Source organism: Rhipicephalus microplus, chromosome X (genome assembly GCF_043290135.1).
Source record: "Rhipicephalus microplus isolate Deutch F79 chromosome X, USDA_Rmic, whole genome shotgun sequence".
Lineage (NCBI taxonomy): Eukaryota > Metazoa > Arthropoda > Arachnida > Ixodida > Ixodidae > Rhipicephalus > Rhipicephalus microplus.
In genome coordinates this window covers 499,834,638-499,852,406 of record NC_134710.1, presented here as the reverse complement: position 1 = coordinate 499,852,406, position 17,769 = coordinate 499,834,638, and the positions used below count along the sequence as shown (strand labels likewise).

At 43.8% G+C, this 17,769-nt stretch overlaps 1 protein-coding gene and 1 long non-coding RNA gene across 2 annotated transcripts in view; both read left to right on the top strand.

Annotated features, from left to right (window-relative positions):
• Positions 1–17,769, top strand: part of LOC119160767 (organic cation transporter protein) — a 718,234-nt gene that overhangs the window by 575,966 nt on the left and 124,499 nt on the right. The window contains exon 11 of the mRNA XM_075880997.1: positions 1,372–1,553. Coding sequence (XP_075737112.1) covers positions 1,372–1,553 — 182 coding nt within the window. The remainder of the gene's footprint in view (positions 1–1,371; positions 1,554–17,769) is intronic.
• LOC119160769 (uncharacterized) lies at positions 6,007–11,162 on the top strand. The gene is made up of 4 exons (XR_005108321.2): positions 6,007–6,415; positions 6,482–6,545; positions 7,984–8,047; positions 10,925–11,162. It is a non-coding gene; the product is annotated as an uncharacterized LOC119160769 (long non-coding RNA).

Below are 17,769 nucleotides of genomic sequence, written 5' to 3'. Positions count from 1 at the left end.
CGGTGTACAAAAAACAATTGGCCCCGTATCTGCATGCAATCTGCAAATGTCGTCGAAAGGCGATAGTCTTGTGTGTGGTGAGAGTGAACAAAACATTTATTTGATGTTCTGCGCAAGAAAATCGGTGAATGGTATTCCGGAGGCGCTGCGTTAAAGTGCCTCCAGCGTGAAGCGGAGGCGAACGAGCGCATAAAGTGAAATCACAAGTGAGACGTTAGCGCGATCAGACAATTTTCTTTTTTTGAAAACAAAGCGCGTGGCCCTAAGACGGGCGTGTGCGCCCGTCTGAGAAGTGATAAGGTGTGGAACGCAAGGCGACACGTAAGGGCCACCACCGTGTCAATTTAGCAAAGCGTTAGAAACAGTTGCCTTTTCGCGCAAGCGTTGCATGGTCAGCGCCGCGTGATAAACGCTACCGCCCTTATAATTACTTATGTATACCTTTTCTAGTGAAAGACGCACTTGCAGACTATATACGTGTTGTTATGGTGCCTCAGATATGCGCAATAATTGCTTTTATTTGACAATCACACACGTATGAACGCTGAATCTTGAGCAACATTGGTGGGCACTGCGGATGGGGTCGGCCGTTTGGTGTATCGGCTGGTGCTGTTTAGAGTACCCGTTGTGCGGTAAGAGTGAACAAAAAGACAAATATACAGGCAGACAGACCAACGCTTTTGTGTCGAAGCTCCCCAAGAAAGACTATCGTCTTTAATAAAGCAGTGAAATTTCTTTGCGCACCTGAACCGTATGCTCAAAAAGTGTCATCAAAATGGGGCTATCACAAAGTATGCATATTGGAAGAACGTTTTGTTGAATTTCGCGGAGTAAAAATTGCTCTTTTATAGCACTCCTTAAAAGACACCTGAAGACTTCTGATTTCCAATCGTAGTTTGTGATTGGGTCTGGCGAAGGCTTCTTTGTTTGCCAACAAGTGGTTCAATCAGACTGTGAGTGCTAGTTTCTCCTAAGTCTAATGGTCATTGTAGTTATATCCCATGATTACATTTTACGTCGTAGGCGACTTGCATTCAGAAATATAAAATACTTTAGGAATGCTGATGAGCAAACATTGTTCAATTACTATAATTTTAATATCGCCAGAGAAACTACTAAAATCTGTAGTAACAATTGTGGAGCCAAATATTTTTTGCGACATAAATCTGCTGTCATTATCATACACACATAGCTGTATAACTAGTTCCTTGTAGTACAGCAGCCCACACTAGTTTTACCAGCTTCCGCGTAGTCAGAGCTAAGAAGCAGTTAAAAGCGCAAAGGGTTAGTAAGCGTGCGACTTAGACTTTGTATTTAAGGGTGTATATGTTGCGCAAGTACAGCGAATGGCAAAAATGGTCTCTTTCGCAGAGGCCTCGTGGGCACTGATGGTGGGTGCTCTGTTGGCCAAGATTGGCCTCATAGCGGCCCACTGCGTCAACGTGGTGCAGATGTCCGAACTCTATCCGACCAAGCTGCGCACCACCGCCATGGGCTTCACGATCACCACGAGCCGTATCGGTGCCATACTGGCACCCTTCACCAAAGAGCTGGTATGTATACACTCTGAACACTGAAAATCCTGCAGTAAGAATTAAACAGCTTTATTACTGCCGCAGATCTCATTATGCACTACTGTGTTTTGCCGTTGGTGTCGCCATAATGCCCTGTATATATATATATATATATATATATATATATATATATATATATATATATATATATATATATATATATATATATATATATATATATATATATATATATATGTTGCCACGCTGTGTTAGTGGCAGAAGAGGAGAGCAAAGTGAATGGCTGGTGTGCCTGAGTAAACAGTTGTCCTCTTCAAGTTAATGTTCATTGTTTCCTCTCGTGACAGACTGGTGGAGGTGCTGGGTACTGTACGGCAGCGTCTTATGTCTGCTGGTCTTGAACTAGAAGCAACCACCACCAGTGAACCAAGGTCTGGTAATATTCATTGAAGCAGCCGCGACCTTCAAGAACTACCACCACAGTACGGCCTCTTGGCAACTTCCGTGAGGACAATGTTTGCCACATCCGCAACCCAAACCGAGCATGACCCATTCCCTAGCGTACCCTGTGTCATCAACATGTCTCGCACACCCAACCCATTCCATGGTGATGCCAGTGAGAATGTCGAAAACTGGCTTGACCATTTCGACCGGGTCGCTGCCATCAACGACTGAGACAATCGCCGTAAATTGAAGAACGTGTACGTCTGCCTCTTAGACGCGGCAAGAGTGTGGTAGGAGAACCACGAAACTTCCTTCACAAGTTGGCAGGAATTCCATCGGTAGCTGCGCGAGGTGTTCAGTAACCCCGAACGGAAAGAGAGAGCGGAGCCGGCACTTTTTTCTCCGTTTTAAATGCCGGACGAGAGCGTCGCCATGTTTTTCAAAGAGTTGTCGCGATTGTTTCGACGGGCTGACCCCCACATGCCAGAAGACAAGAAGGTGCACCAGGTAATGCTAGGCGTAAAGGAGAAACCTTTCGCGGGACTTGTACGCAACCCTCCTACGACTGTGTCGGAATTCATACGTGAGGCCCCAAATATGGAGCGCATGATTCGGCAGCGGTTGTCAGCGTCAGACGGTCATGTCCGCTTAGTGCTCGCTTGTACCAGGTGGTGATAACAGGGAGGTCTTCACAGAACTCATACGGCAAGTTGTACGCGAAGAACTTCGGAAATCTCACGCAGCGTCACCTTCCAGTAGCGCTGCTCTTACGGACGTTGTTCGTAATGAAATCAGGCAGTTCGTTAAATTCTCACCACCAAGGCAAGCCCGACCTCCCACCCTTTTCTACACATATGCCCTACGCATCTTTATGCCGTCGACGGCACATTTTGCTCATCCACCTGCTGGGACCCCCAAGTGCTTTCCAAGTCCAGCCCATAGCCCGCCTTCTCAGGCCAATTTTCATCCTGGCCCACGGAAATACACCGTCTGGTGTGCACCTGACAATCGTACTTTGTGATAGCATTGTGGCGAAGTTGGACACATGTTCCGCGACTGTTACTACCGACGAATAGGCCTACGCGGATGCCACCCAGATGCCCTTTGTTGAGGCTATGGTTAGCGCCTGCAAGAAATTGCGGAATACTTGGAAGGTAGCCATCACGCTACTGTCCCGCCGCGACGACAGTCACGGTCACCATCACCCCGTCCTTCCGCATCAAGGCACCGCGCCCGACCCGCCTTAGGGTCCCCTGGTGTCAGTGGCACAAGCCCACGCCAGGGGAAACTGCAAACAGTGACTTCCGGAGATGGAGCCGCTGTCACGCGAACCGACAAAAACCCTCCGCCGCTGCCTTACGACGTACAGTTAAAGCCTGTTTCTTAAACCGCCAACAGAACGTCCGCTGCCATTACCATTTCCGTCGACTGTTATCCAGTGACTGCGCTTGTCGACACGGGAGCTGACTACTCGGTGATGAGTGCTTCGTTGGCCACCCGTCTACACAAGGCGCTGACAACGTGGGACGGCCCTCAACTAATCAGCGCTGGATAACACCTCGTATATCCTATAGAAAGGTCAACTGCCAGGCTAGAGATTTGTGCATCGGCTTTGTAGCGTCATTCCTGGTACTGCCCAATTGTTCTCGGCCGCTAATTTTAGGCATGGATTTTCTGCCAGAGTATAGAGCAATAATAAATCTGCGTGATTTGTTCGTCAGTTTTGCTAACTGTGTTTCTCCACATTCCGACATCGAGAACGAGCATCGTGGCATGGCCTTACGTGTATTTGATGATTGCGTCACGTTGCCTCCTCACAGTAGTATCTTCGTGCTTGTTGAATGTCCACGGGAGCAGTCAATCACAGGCATCGCCTAACCTGACGTTATTGCTTGATCGGGAAGTCAGCATTGCTCGAAGTCTCGTTCAAGTCCGAAATGGCCAGACTACGCTTTTGTTACGAACTTCAGTGGCGAATACACGCATTTTGCGAAATGCACAACCATAGCTTACTTGAAGGCATTGGATGATTTGGACGCCTTCCTTTTGATTAAGACGATCCCGACTGAGAACAGCTGTGATACTGACGTGACTAGTCGTCTCAACGTCAATCGCCAGTTAGAAGAACCTAAGAGGGCAAGGCTCCTCAGTCTCCTCTCATCCTTGAGCGACTGTTTTGCCACTACTTCGAAAGTGCAGCAGACCCCTCTTATGAAAAAGAATTTTGAGAGTCTAACGTACACCTAATGCACATTTATTGAGTGACTAGATGGACACTACATCTGCAAAGTCTAATGTCTCTTAGCATCAGGTGTGCAATGGAGACTCAGATGACAACATGCACCAGAATTTCTGATGATCAAAGTACAGATATTTTCCATTGCGTGTCCAAATGTCAAGACATATCACAACGAAGAAATTCACGTAAATCTTTTATAGCCAATAAAAACTCAATTTTGTTTTACTAAACGTAATTATCGAGGAAACTTTAGATCCCAAAACCACTTTATGATTAAGAGGAATGCCGTAGTGGAGTGCTTCAGAAATTCCTACGACCTGTGATTTCTTAACGTGCACCTAAATCCAATTCGAGTTCTTGCTGATCTCAACATTCATGTTCATGTTGTTGTCCAGAAATCTAAAACGCCAAACAGTTTGTAATACCATTGATTTTTAGATCATGTTTCAGTAAACATAACATTGATATTACGAGAATGTCTGCGTACACATGCCTGACTGTATGTTAGCTAGATCATATTATTATTATTATTATTATTATTATTATTATTATTAATATTGCTGAGATATTCGTGCCAAAAGTGCGATGTGGAGGAAAACTTTAATGGGGCATTCCGAGGTGATTTCCACCACCTTCCGCGCATAAATTTTGTATATATATTTAAAACTAACAAGCATAAGGTCGATCGCTCACGGTGAAGCGATACCCTAAACATAGACTTGCCAAAAGGACTTGTTTTTGGACTAGTTGGTGCATACTTGGTGCAGAAGACTGAGGCGCAAAAAAACATAACGTGAAGCAGGAAGAGCAGGAGAGAAGACAGAAAAGCGCTGTTCTGTCTTCTCTCCTGCTTCACGTTATGTTTTTTGCGCCTCAGTCTTCTGCACCATAGACGTGCCACTTTTTCATTTGCCCCGAGGGGGATGGTTACATTAGCCGATCAGTGAACACCGAGGGTAGCACAGGAGGTAAACTTATTTTATCGTTGTAGTGAGCATTTGGAAGCTTATTTAAATATTAGATACACTTTTACAATAATAATATGGCTAGGAGCGGCAACTGCCAACATGTGCGCCCCTCGCCCCCCCCCCCCCCTCCCCGCCACTGGTAGGTAGTGGCGAGCGAAGGAGCGATGGAGAGGGAGAGAGAAGGATTAATGCGCAGCCATGCCTCTCACCCTGCTAGCTGTCACGCAGACAGTGGTGTAGGTAAACAAAGAAAAAACATGGGGAGGGGAAGAGAAAGAACACTTCGTGGATCTCGGGGGGAAGAGGGGGCAGGCAAGTAGTCATTTTTCTTTATGTATGACACCACGAGAAAAAACATTTCTCTAGAAGGGCGGGGAGAGTGCGGGTTCACGCGCTGGGTGTGCTAGCCCCTGGCTACGCTACTGCGTAGTGAGGTAAAGAAGGCGACAACCAGTCAGATACCTTTTTTCTTTATTAAGCAGGAATGCAAGCCATACATGGTTTTCTACACACCAGCAAAGCCATTGCCACGAAAACATTGCCTTTGAGATCTGTACTTATTGGCAACAGAGAGACTCAGAAATGACGACCGCTTTTGACAAGAGTTGCGAAATTTGTTTGTTTTGCAAAACAAACACAACTGGAAAACTAAATATATTAAAACTAGTAATAAAGCTTGATTTGGCATCAAAAGTTCAAATTGCATTTGATTGTTATTGTAAAATTACTTCTATAACGACTTGATAGTGCTGCCACCTGCACACTTAATTTGGTTAAGCATGTAAATCAGCAGTTGCAACACGCCTCATTGTACTGCAGGCTCACCACCACCTTCAAGCGTGCACATGTGCAAGTCCGCGGTTATATAATTGCCGTGTTGATAGATATTGCATGCATTCTATGCATATCGTCCTTTGTAATTTGTCTACTGGATAGTTTCTGTGCGTCGGGAAGTTCTCATGCATTTATCCAGGGGCGGAAGATGCCTCGCCGTACTACGTTGCCGCTCCAAATGGCCTCATCGGACGTGCGCTTTTGTGTCCGCTGTCAAAAGTCATTTCTTCCTTCCTTTATCGATTACTCGTGTTGTTCACGTGATTCAATGTCGAGTGTACTTCTGAAGACAATCAACGACTCCGTGTTGTGACAAGCAGTGACTGGTGTTATATAAGAGCGAAAGCGTGAGCCTTTTGACGGGTGACTGAAGAGTGCACAGCCAATGTCAAACTTCGGTAAGTTGGAAAAAGTTGCTGAACTACGTAACTGGGTTACTTGATTGCGTGACGACTGGTATGCAGGAACCGATGCCCCGGACGGCGTGTTGGCACAGTGAGGATGATGGGCCAGAGATCTGATAGGCAGGTATGTCTTGAGGTGGCTTAATTTACATCACCGTAAGAACCAGTCGCTGTTCGCAATGATTACATGTTTTAAAGATTCGCCTTGCGCTACGCGATCTATCCTTCGGTCATGAAAGCCTAGTGCCAGGCTGTTATTCCTTGGCTTTTTACTGCACGAGATTATGCTTTGATTCCTTGTCGCCGTGTAAAAGAAGTGTCTAATTTTAAAAATACAGGTGTCACCAGACCAGTTCACGTTCACACAACTCGATAGTCTGTGCGTTATTACGCTCAATACTACCATATGACTGGGCACGTAGATAAAAAAACACACAGCCCTTTCAAGCACACATTATGGATATGTTTTTGTGGTTGCACCCCGAAACTTTTTGTTGAGAAATCCACGCAATTCCTCTGTGGTTAAGATTTCAACCTAGAAGCCTCATAAATATTTCAAGAGAGCTAACTTGAAGTATATGTATTTCAATAAACTGCAGTATGTGCTGAAACTAACAGTACACTCCTACCACTGCTTTGCAGATATGTGGATATCGAGATATCGAGTAGTGTTTGTAGAAGAATATATGAATTCAGTTATGTTAATTAGGCTAATACATAACACCCTTTGTTTCAATATTTGTGTGTGAACTTTTCTTAGCCATATAAGCTTTTGTTTTTTTCTCGAAGCATACCAGGTTCTTCATCAAAAATAACTTACAGTGTGCTCATGTAGTAGAATTGTTGATTGATTGTGTGGTGCTTCAACTTGTATTTTCGTGCTTTTTACATCAGTGCTCTATCGATATTGCCTATTTGCTTGTATGACGAAGATGTGTAACCAGTGTGTAGCATTCAGTGATTTATTATTTGTTTTGTTTTGTTTTGTAAGGTAGTAAATTACATAAAATATCTGACTCATTAGTTTTTAATTTTGACAAAAAATTTCGGAATAATATTATTTTTTTTAAGGGCTTAGGTAACTAAAAGAAATTCTTCAGATAGCTTGTGAGAACAAGTCAAACTACATGGGAATTTGCTTCAAGGTACCAGCAGTTCATTTGCTGAATAGATGGAAAACAATATGTATGGCTCACTCACACCCCACGTCATGTGCACATAGACAATGCACTCTTTTCAAATATTGTTTTCAATATTTAGATGACCCATACAGTTTTGCATGCTTTGGGTAGTGTTATTATGTAATTTTGTGAAAGCTGAACATGCAGTGGCGCTCTCAGTTGTCAGCTAGATGGGGCTAAGCTAATATTACCTGTTATAGTTTTGCCATCATCCCTTTATTCAAGGATCAACCTTTCAATGTATCAATATACAATTTGCTGAAGACATGTTTGGTACTTGCTATCTGTGTGTGATATAACGTTTGTTCGTGTGAAAGTAATTTTTTGTGGCATCTTTTATATATGTATCTGCAATGACAACTGTTCATGTCACTGACACAGAGGACAAGTTGCAGTGCAGAATTGGAGCTGTCTTCCTGCAAGCCTTGACGCGCCTTATCGAGTGGTAGGCATTTCTTCTTTTTGTTATCACAGTGGGACATTTCGGACACATAGCACCTATTGAGAAATGGGTACTGATTTTTAGCTTAGGTGTGGGAAGCCTATGTCCTGCACTTCAGTGTAGTATTCCTTGGACATGGAACATGTATAATTTTGTTTGTAATCCTTGAACTTGCATTGCTGCCAGAGCCAACGTTGTGACACTTGGAGATGTCTGAATAGTAAGAACAGCTGTTTCTTGTCACTGCTGTCTTGACAAAGACTGATCTACTTGTTGAATAGTTGCACAAAGAAAAAGTACAGTAATGTTTGTGAGATATTTACCTCAATAATAATTAGCCCAGTATAACACAAGGATGAGAACGGTGCTCCCTATTTAAACAAAATGGGTTATTGCAATAGAACTACAAAAAGTAGCAGTGGTGATGCTCACCCTGTATATTTTATTGCTATGGTTGCAATAAACCTGTTTATATAAAGCTAGGGCATGTGTTGTGTTCTCTCTTCTGGTCTTTGTGTTACATTGTGCTAAATATCACATAACTGGGATGGTTGGCTGCAGCAACATTTCCTGTTATAGGAGTTGCTTGTGTTTCCAAGTTTACTTCATTTTCTAATCAACATCTAATTTTTTTGACTCCCATAAAACTGTGCAGTGAAATCTTACTTATAATCATGGTGTTTCGCTTATTTTTATGATGAACGCTTTTACCTTCCAATTTTTTTGTTTTATTGAAAACAAAACGTTCCATTAACAAAGTTTTTTCTACAAATAAAAGTGTCAATTATTCATTTGCACTTTTTAAAGGGACAGTAAACAGCCTTCAAGTCCGAAAAGTAATGAAATATAACAAGCACACTTTTGCTGTGTGCACATGATGCCCAAAAAAATTGGTGAATTCGTGCTTAAGGAAGTTACAGCGGTTCTTGTTTCAGCTGGTTTTCAAATTTTCACACGTATGAGCAGATTCGTAGTATTTTTATAGGTTGTAGCGCACTCGTGTTTAAATTAGCCTAATGCAACATGGAAGTACCTATTTCTTTTCAACAAAGTTTTCTTACATAATTTATATGCCTGATAGTTTGATCATCTAAAACATGGACAGCTTTTCTTGGAAGGCAGTAGCTACTAATCTTTCATCACATTGTTTGGAACATGTTGCCACCACAATCTATAAAAATACCGTGAATCTGTATGTCACACAGCTCGCAAGACAGATCAAGGCCTACCACACAGAGAAGTGTAATTTGTATGATAGTGCCTTGAATAGACCCGCTGGGCCTTAAAGTTCAATACTTAAATGAATTTCTACTCTCATGGAAGTAAATATGTGTTAACCATACTGGGCTAGTTGGTACGTACTTGGAAGAAAACAGGAGTGCAAGAAAATACATGGACAGCTGCATCAATTATTATTTCTGTGTCAGCATCCTAGCTTGTACTGCTGTCCACTCCTGAGTGTACACTTTATTACCTCGTTTAGCTTGTGCATACACTCTCACTTGTATTATCTCTGTGACATATGGTTTCAAGCAATATCTTTGGCATCTCCACGATTTCTAACATAGTCGTGAGTTCACTACTGAATGGTGCTCTTTCCTTAAATACTTGATTAATGCTAGTGTTTGGTTGAGTTGGTATTCTTCACCTAGAAACTTTCTACAGTACGGCAAAATATGAACAGAGATAAGGGAGACGACACAACGTAGCACTAGTTTGTGTTGCTACCCTTTTGATTGTTCATGTTTTACCTGCTGTTGAAATTTTTCTTTAGAAAGGGTTGCTATCCTTATTCTATCAAGATGTTCAGCAAGTACCAACACACCCCAGTGTGCATTCTTCTGCTTGTTAATGACCAGAGATCAATTTCATAATTTGCAATATTTGCTAGCGAACATTCACAACTGTGCACTCTAAAGCATGTAGCTAGAAATTATATTTCCATTTTTATAAAACTTTTGACGCCTTAAAAGATACCTAAAAATATATTTTAGCTGTCGAATATTACACAAAAGTAGTCAAGGGTACAAAAATCTTTAGGCTTGCTTCATGTAATCTGTTGCTTGTCGAAAGATGTGTAGAAATGACCTGTAACGTATTACAACATGATATCTGTGTAATATATTGTAGGTTACAGAAATAGCCATTTTACTATTATTTTCACTAGGGTTTAAATTTGTGTATCTCTATCCCCAAGATGTAGCTCTACATTTCGTGTGCCTGTTTGAAACTCAATTTCGCCTTGCACATAGAAGTGCGCATGGGGTGGGGGGCAGCCACCCCCCCCACCTAGTTACCTAAAGTGGGGGCCAAAAAAGTAGAAGCTTACTTAACTAAGTAAGGGGGAAGGGGTGCTATGGTAAACCTCCGCGCCACCCCAGGGTAGGGAAAGCTTGCGCACACCTATGACATTGCAGCTCGGAGCATGAGCTCTCAAGAGTTTGCTGTTAAAGAAGATGGATTTTAGTGTGAATGTCTTGTGTAAAACAAGTATGTGGAAGAGACCTACTGATGCATGCCGTAGTCATAAATGGAGTGCCATCAAAATCATGAAAGGCGGTTATTCTGCAATATTGCATTAGAGAAGCTGACTGAGCTAATTCCTCTGTCAGTGATAGCTGGCATCTCTCTGATTGCTGATGATTCTGCAGCCCTCTGAACTGATAATAGTGGTTAGTTTTCTTTCTTTTGTTTTTCAAAGCAGTGTGAAGTCAAGCCTATGTAGTTGGGCATTGCATCCAGAGGGATTATTCAATAAAGAATGTTAAAAATTTATCATTATTTAGAAATGGCATAAGTCATCAATTGCAATGTCTATTCATGTTCTGCACTAAAATGTATGCGTCAGTGCCTACAAAATTTTCGCGTTCTCTCTTGCAGGTTTTATATACAGCAGTGGTGCCACGAGAACGGTGCTACAAGAAACCCTTTCATCAGTGCAAAGTCAAAAATGAAATAGAAATGCAATTACGTTAGGAAAGGCTCAATCGGTGTTACTTTGTAATTATGAAATGATGCTTTAGGAAAAATCGGAGTGCGTGTTTTCAAATGCGGACATTATTTATCGGCGTTGAAATATTCTAACATCTAAAAGCATTAAACTGTTCATTTGTGTAAATGGTCTGCTGGTATTTGTTTTGCAATCCTGTAATTTGCGCACACTTTTCAATCCTGTAGTGTGTGCACACTTTTATATTATTAATGAAACGATTTATAGATCTGCGTGCTGCAAATGTGCTCTTGATGGCATCGGGCCTAAGTCGTTCGATGACGTGGGAAGTCAACCTAATGCATATGTGCGATAGCACTTCACTAGACAACGGATATCAGAAACTCGAATGTCAGGACTCTATAGACGAACGCTAGGCAATGGTCCTCAGAAACTTGCACGTCGGGCCTCTATAGACTTACGCTAGACAAAGCTCATCAGGAACTCTAATGTCATGACTCTATAGACTAACTGTGACCAATTATTACTAGACTCACAGTAGGTACGCATTAAAAGACGCACTAGACTGACATTTAGTTATTTTTTATTTGCAGTACTGCCAGTCTCTACTGAGACCACAGCAGGTGGCTCTCTGTACAGATGCTATCATTGCTCATCATAGTAAAAAAAAATGTAATACAGAACATAAAAGCAGCATCAACCTGGCACTTTGTACATCAGCAATATTTACACAACATAATAAACAAAATACAAGTGCATACAAAAATGGCAAGTTTAACAATAAGGCCACTTACATGGCTGCTTACAGAACATACAAATAGTACATACTGGTATCATTTCCATTGTCACTGGGTATTTAAAGAAGCTAGGAATTGTTTTCAATTCCTGACTAAAACATTAGACAGTTAATTGATTGTGATGTCGAACGACATTAGTCTGTTTATAAATGCAAATTAATTTGTTTCGTAGGAGCCATCTAATGAAGCACGGAATTATCACTGAGCCCAACGTCCAACCCACGCTCCAACATGCTTACCGCGTGTCGCAGAAGGAGCAGGATGCCATCCATCATCAAGTGAAACAAATGCTCGACGACGACGTATACCAACCATCGACAAGTCCTTGGGCGTCACCAGTTGTTCTAGTTAAAAAGAAACATGCTTCATTACGATTCTGCGTCGACTATCGCAAACTGAACAAGATGGCGAAAAATGACGTATATCCTCTTCCTTGTATTGGTGACTCCTAGGATCGCCTGCGACACGCCCGTTACTTCTCTTCTATGGATCTCCGTAGCGGATATTGGCAGATTCAGGTAGATGAATGGGACCGAGAAAAACAGCGTTTATTACACCTGACGGTCTCTATGAATATAAAATTCTCCCTTTCGGCCTGTGCTCCACTCCAGCCACATTGCAAAGAATGATGGACACAGTTTTATGTGACCGGAAGTGGCACTCTTTTAGAGTGTATTTACACGATGTAGTAGTTTTTATGCGACTTTTGAACAACCCATTGAACGGCTTGAGGCGGTTCTTCTGGCTATTCGCACTGCCGGCCTCTTTTTGAAGCCGAAAAAGTGTTGTTTTGGAAATGAGGAACTTAAATTTCTCGGCCACATTGTCAGCAGCAGTGGTATTTGCCCCGATTATGAAAAGGCTATGGCAGTTGCTTTGTTCTCGATAGCTAGAACAAAGCATGATGTACGCCACTTTCTAGGACTTTGTGTTTATTACCGCCACTTCGTGCCAATTTTTTTTGAAAACCACGGATCCTTTACAACAAATCGTCAAAAACGACATCACCTTTATCCGGGGCTTCAAAGAACCCGACGCTTTCTGCGACCTTAAACAACGCCTACCTGGGTGCTTTTGAGGTATTGTTGACAAAGGTGGCATAGCCTGTTTACGTTCACCCTACGTTGTTGAGTTCCTGTTTCTTCGCAATCCCACCATGTCCCTCTTGCTTTTTTCTAACGCTTCTTCCTCCTTCTTTTCTTTGTTTTTGTTGTTGTTAATATTTTTTATCCTCTTTCCTGCTGTCTCGAGAAAACACAAGACGACACAAAAATGTGTGCATAGTATTATGCCTTGAAAAAGATGAAGCTTCCGTCAAAGGTTGCACGGCGGGCTTGTTGGTTATTCATGTTGTTCGAGGTATAGCGCATCCAGAATTTCTGATGAACTTTATTCAGCAGTCCGTCAAAACGTCTGCTGAATAAAGTTGTTATGTGAAAGCGCATCTGCTTTTATACTTAGAGCCTTCCGGCACCCCAAGTTGTTCTGCACATAGGGCTTATATATATATATATATATATATATATATATATATATATATATATATATATATATATATATATATATGACACTACGATGACTGGGACACGTGGCCTGGCTCATACGTCATGCTTATTTCATTCTCACTTCTTCCATCTCGGCTTCTACTTCTAACTCCTAACCATCGCTACCTCCTTACGTTACAGGATGCCTCCTCCCTCCGGGAAGAAGTCGCTTCAGACACTTAACAAAACAACAAAAACGGGTGTTAAAGCGAGCGAAAAATGTCGAAATGCACCATAGTTCCATTTCAGAAGGGAGTTCCTTAAGTGGCACAAAAAATCTACCGCAAAGGAAAGCAGTCCGACTATATCTAAGAGAACTCGGGTGGACGAGGCTGGCTGTTGCGTCCTAGATGGCATAACCCCGCCCTGCACATCTGCACTGATGATGACACGACTTGAGGTCTTGTGAGGAGAACGAACAAGGCTCGAAATCTGTGTAGCATTGGGTTGACGGATGTCTTTGGCTTCGGATTCAGCGCCGTCGTGGCAACAGACGCTTTGCTTCTAGTCGGCGTGCGTGAGAGCCAAGGCTGATGGGAGGAAGTCTTTTTTTCTCCTTTGTATACGTGGTAGCTTCATGCCTTTTTCGTAACTTTCTGTGGCGTTCTCTCGGTTCGTTGGATCGCAGACACGGCCTTGAGAACTGGTGCAGAAAACATCGTCGACGTTGCTTTCTGCGATGATGGCTTAGGCATTCACTTCGTCTTTGCTTTTTTTTAATTGTGTTGTCTCTTATGACCTTTAAGCCACACGTGTACTCGTGAGGAGGTTTCACTTGATCGTTGTTCTTGTTCGAGCAGCCGTTGTAGTTCCTGGAGTTCGTGGAGTTGCCTTTGTTGAAATTGCTCGTTCTGTTGTGAAAGTTGGTCAGATGGGCATCTCTCAGGAACATGAGTCTGCATTTCTTTGCATGGTGCTGTGATCAGTAGATAGTCGGTGGTCGATACTGTACTGCAGGGCTTTTCTTGAGATAAAATCAGTGTGGCAGACTGTTGGGAAAGCTTCCCAGATCTTTGTGTGTCATCATTCATTGTAAATGTTTCTGTAAGTTCACAATGTGCCGGCTTTGGTGGATTCGAAACTGCTGTAGTGCTTCGACTCGCATGCGTGTTATCACTTGAAGATGAGAGCACAGCAGACATGGCTTGAGGTGCTTCTGATGACATTTGTTTTTCTTTTTGCTGCGTAATTGAGCTGAGAACGTCTTTTGAAAGAATCTGGTCTTGAACATCAGAATGTGGGCTGGTATTGTGAGAATTCATGAACTCGTCACGCGTAAATGCCGTCACACGTTCGAAACTATCTGGGCCTTGTGTGTGACACGAAGCATCGTGGGATTCGGGTGGTTCAGTAACATCTGAAGTGTTGTGGTGCAGTGAACACGTTGAAAATGCTGATTTCATTGCTCTTGGAAAAGCCGGCTTTAGGTTTATTATTTTGGCGAAACGGTCTAGATTCCTTTCGGTATACGGAGGCTTTACCTTGTCTGTTGAGACATGCAAGTTACCAGTCGGTGTCCAAATGGGTGATGTTTTTTCGGAAGAGTCATACGATAGTGCGATGGTGGTATATTTTCCCTGAGGTCTCGTTTGGAAAATAGGCCTACTGCGGGAAGACTTCGCGTAACTGTTATGGGTGAGTTGAAAAGCCTTCCGCTGATGAGGTATGCACAGATCTTCATCGTATTCTTTGAAACGGGTGATCATTTCTTCTTTGATATTTTTCCAAGATTCATCGTTATCGAAGATGTGCGTGAGGTAAAATTTGAATGCCTCACCTGAGATGTAGTCAGTGAAGTTGGTGATCATCTCCCGTTCCGACCATAATGCAGCGGCGGCGTGGAGCTCAAATAGGTTGAACCAGTCCTGTACGGGTTCGTCGCCGCTGCTCCGGTGTACTTTGGGATGTCAAAATCAGCCGATGGTTCTGTCATGGTGCTGGTCACTGTGTGCGGCTAAGAGATGATTCCGTAGTCGATGTATGGTCAGGGCGTCTTGTGGAGAACTGCGTCGATGATGAGACACTGATGAAGTGGCTGGGAGGTCTTCATCCTGTCGACTCGTGTGACGCTATGATAACTGGGAGACGTGGCCTGGCTCATACGCCATGTTTATTTCATTCTCACTTCTTTCTTCTCGGCTACTACTTCTAACTCCTAACCATCGCTACCTTCTTACGCTACATATATATATATATGATATCTAACAGACAATGATGCCTAGGAAAGTATTGGGGCATATATTAGACCAAATCATAATGTGAATATGAAGAGAGAAAAGTGGGTGAAAAGACAACTTGCCATGGGCAGGACCCGAACCAGCGACTTTCAAATGACGCGTTCGATGCTCTACCACTGAGCTACCACGGCAGCTATACCCCCACTCGTAATTAGTTCACGTGCGACGATACGCCAAACAGGCTCAAAAGAGTGTGCCACACTCGCCGTCATGGCTACTGGTGGCGCTGACTGACACTCCAACGTTTCAATTCACATGTAATCTCAATAATGCGGCTGGGGGAGTACTGGCAGGCCTCAAGTGGCAAATATGTCTCGTATACCTGGACGATGTGGTCGTATTCGCCTCCAACTTTAGCGACCGCCTGAAAAGGCTCCGGACGGTACAGGACGCAATTAAGTCATCAGGGCTGACACTGAAGCAAGAAAAATGCCATTTTGCCTATGAAGAACGACAGTTCCTTGGCCCTATTATAAGCAAAGATGGCGTAAGACCCGATCCTGAGAAGACAGCCGCTATCGCACAGTTTCCTCAGCCGCAAGATAAGAGAGCAGTGCGCCGATTTTTAGGACTGTGCGCCTATTACCAGCGGTTCGTCAAGAACTTCTCAACCATTGCATACCATTTTACGCAGCTCACCAAGTCAGACGCCTCTTTCAAATGCAGAGCTGCGCAACGTGAGGCATTAAAAGAACTTCAACAACGTTTACAGTCGCCGCCGGTGCTGGGTCACTTTGTTGAAAATGCCGAAACTGAAATACATACAGACGCCAGCAGCACCGGCTTAGGTGCCATTCTCGTTTAGAAGCACAAGGGCTGCGAGCGCGTCATCGCGTATGCAAGCTGCTCACTGTCGAAAGCGGAAATGAACTATTCCACGTCTGAGAAGGAGTGTCTTGCGATAGTATGGGCCACCTCGAAATTTCGCCCATACTTGTATGGCAGACCCTTCAAGGTTGTAACGGACCTTCATAAGTTGTGCTGGTTGGCCAGTTTGAAAGACCCATCTGGCCGCCTCGCTCGATGCAGCCTACGGCTTCAGGAGTTTGACGTGAAGGTGGTCTACACGTCTGGTCGTAAGCACTCCGACGCAGAATGCCTCTCAAGAGCCCCTGTCGGTGCACCACCAAGCCATGAAGACGACGATGCCTTTCTTGGGCCTATCAGCAGCAGCACCTTTGCATTACAGCAGCGCTCAGACCCGATCCCACAACAGTTGATCAACTACATCGAAGGAAAGGCCTCCATACCACCTGCACTGTTCAAGCGTGGGATATCCTCCTTCTGTGTGCAAAACGGGGTGGTCGTGAAAAAGAACTTCGCACCGAATAAGGCAGCTTACCTTCTTGTCATCCCAAGCAGCCTCAGAGAAGAAATTTTACAAGCGTTACATGACGAACCCACTGCCGGCCACCTCGGTTTTACACGCACACTCCACAGAATTCAAGAGCGATACTACTGGCCCCGCCTCTCCTCAGATGTTGCGCGGTACGTCAAGAGTTGCCGTGAATGTCAGCGTCGGAAGAGACCTCCAACAAAACCAGCTGGATTGCTCAAGCCAATTGAACCCCCGTCGAGACCATTCCAACAGATTGGTATGGACCTGCTTGGATTTTTCCCCACGTCAACATCAGGTAACAAGTGGATCATAGTGGCCACTGATTACATTACCCGATACGCTGAAGCTAAGGCCCTTCCGAACGGCACAGCCGTAGTAGTTGCCAAATTTTTTGTCGAATCCATTCTGCTCCATCATGGCGCACCTGAGGTACGAATAACAACAGGGGAACGGCGTTTTCGGATGATCTTACTCAGGCAATCTTACATTACAGTCATGCAGATCACTGAAGAAGAACTGCGTACCATCCGCAGACAAACGGTCTTACGGAACGCTTGAACAAGATTATTGCCGATATGCTCACTATGTACGTGGACACAGAACACAAGACCTGGGACTTAATTCTGCCTTACGTGGTCTTCGCCTACAACACCGCGGTGCAGGAGACCAGTAAAATGACACCATTTATTCTCCTCCACGGCAGGGATGCCGTTACTACCCTGGACGCTATGCTGCCTAATGTCACCGATGAAAACAACCTAGACGTGGCCGCCTATGTTCAGCGCGCAGAAGAAGCCCGGCAGCTTGCTCGTCTACGGATAAAAGACCAACAGCGAAACGACGCAAGACGCTACAACC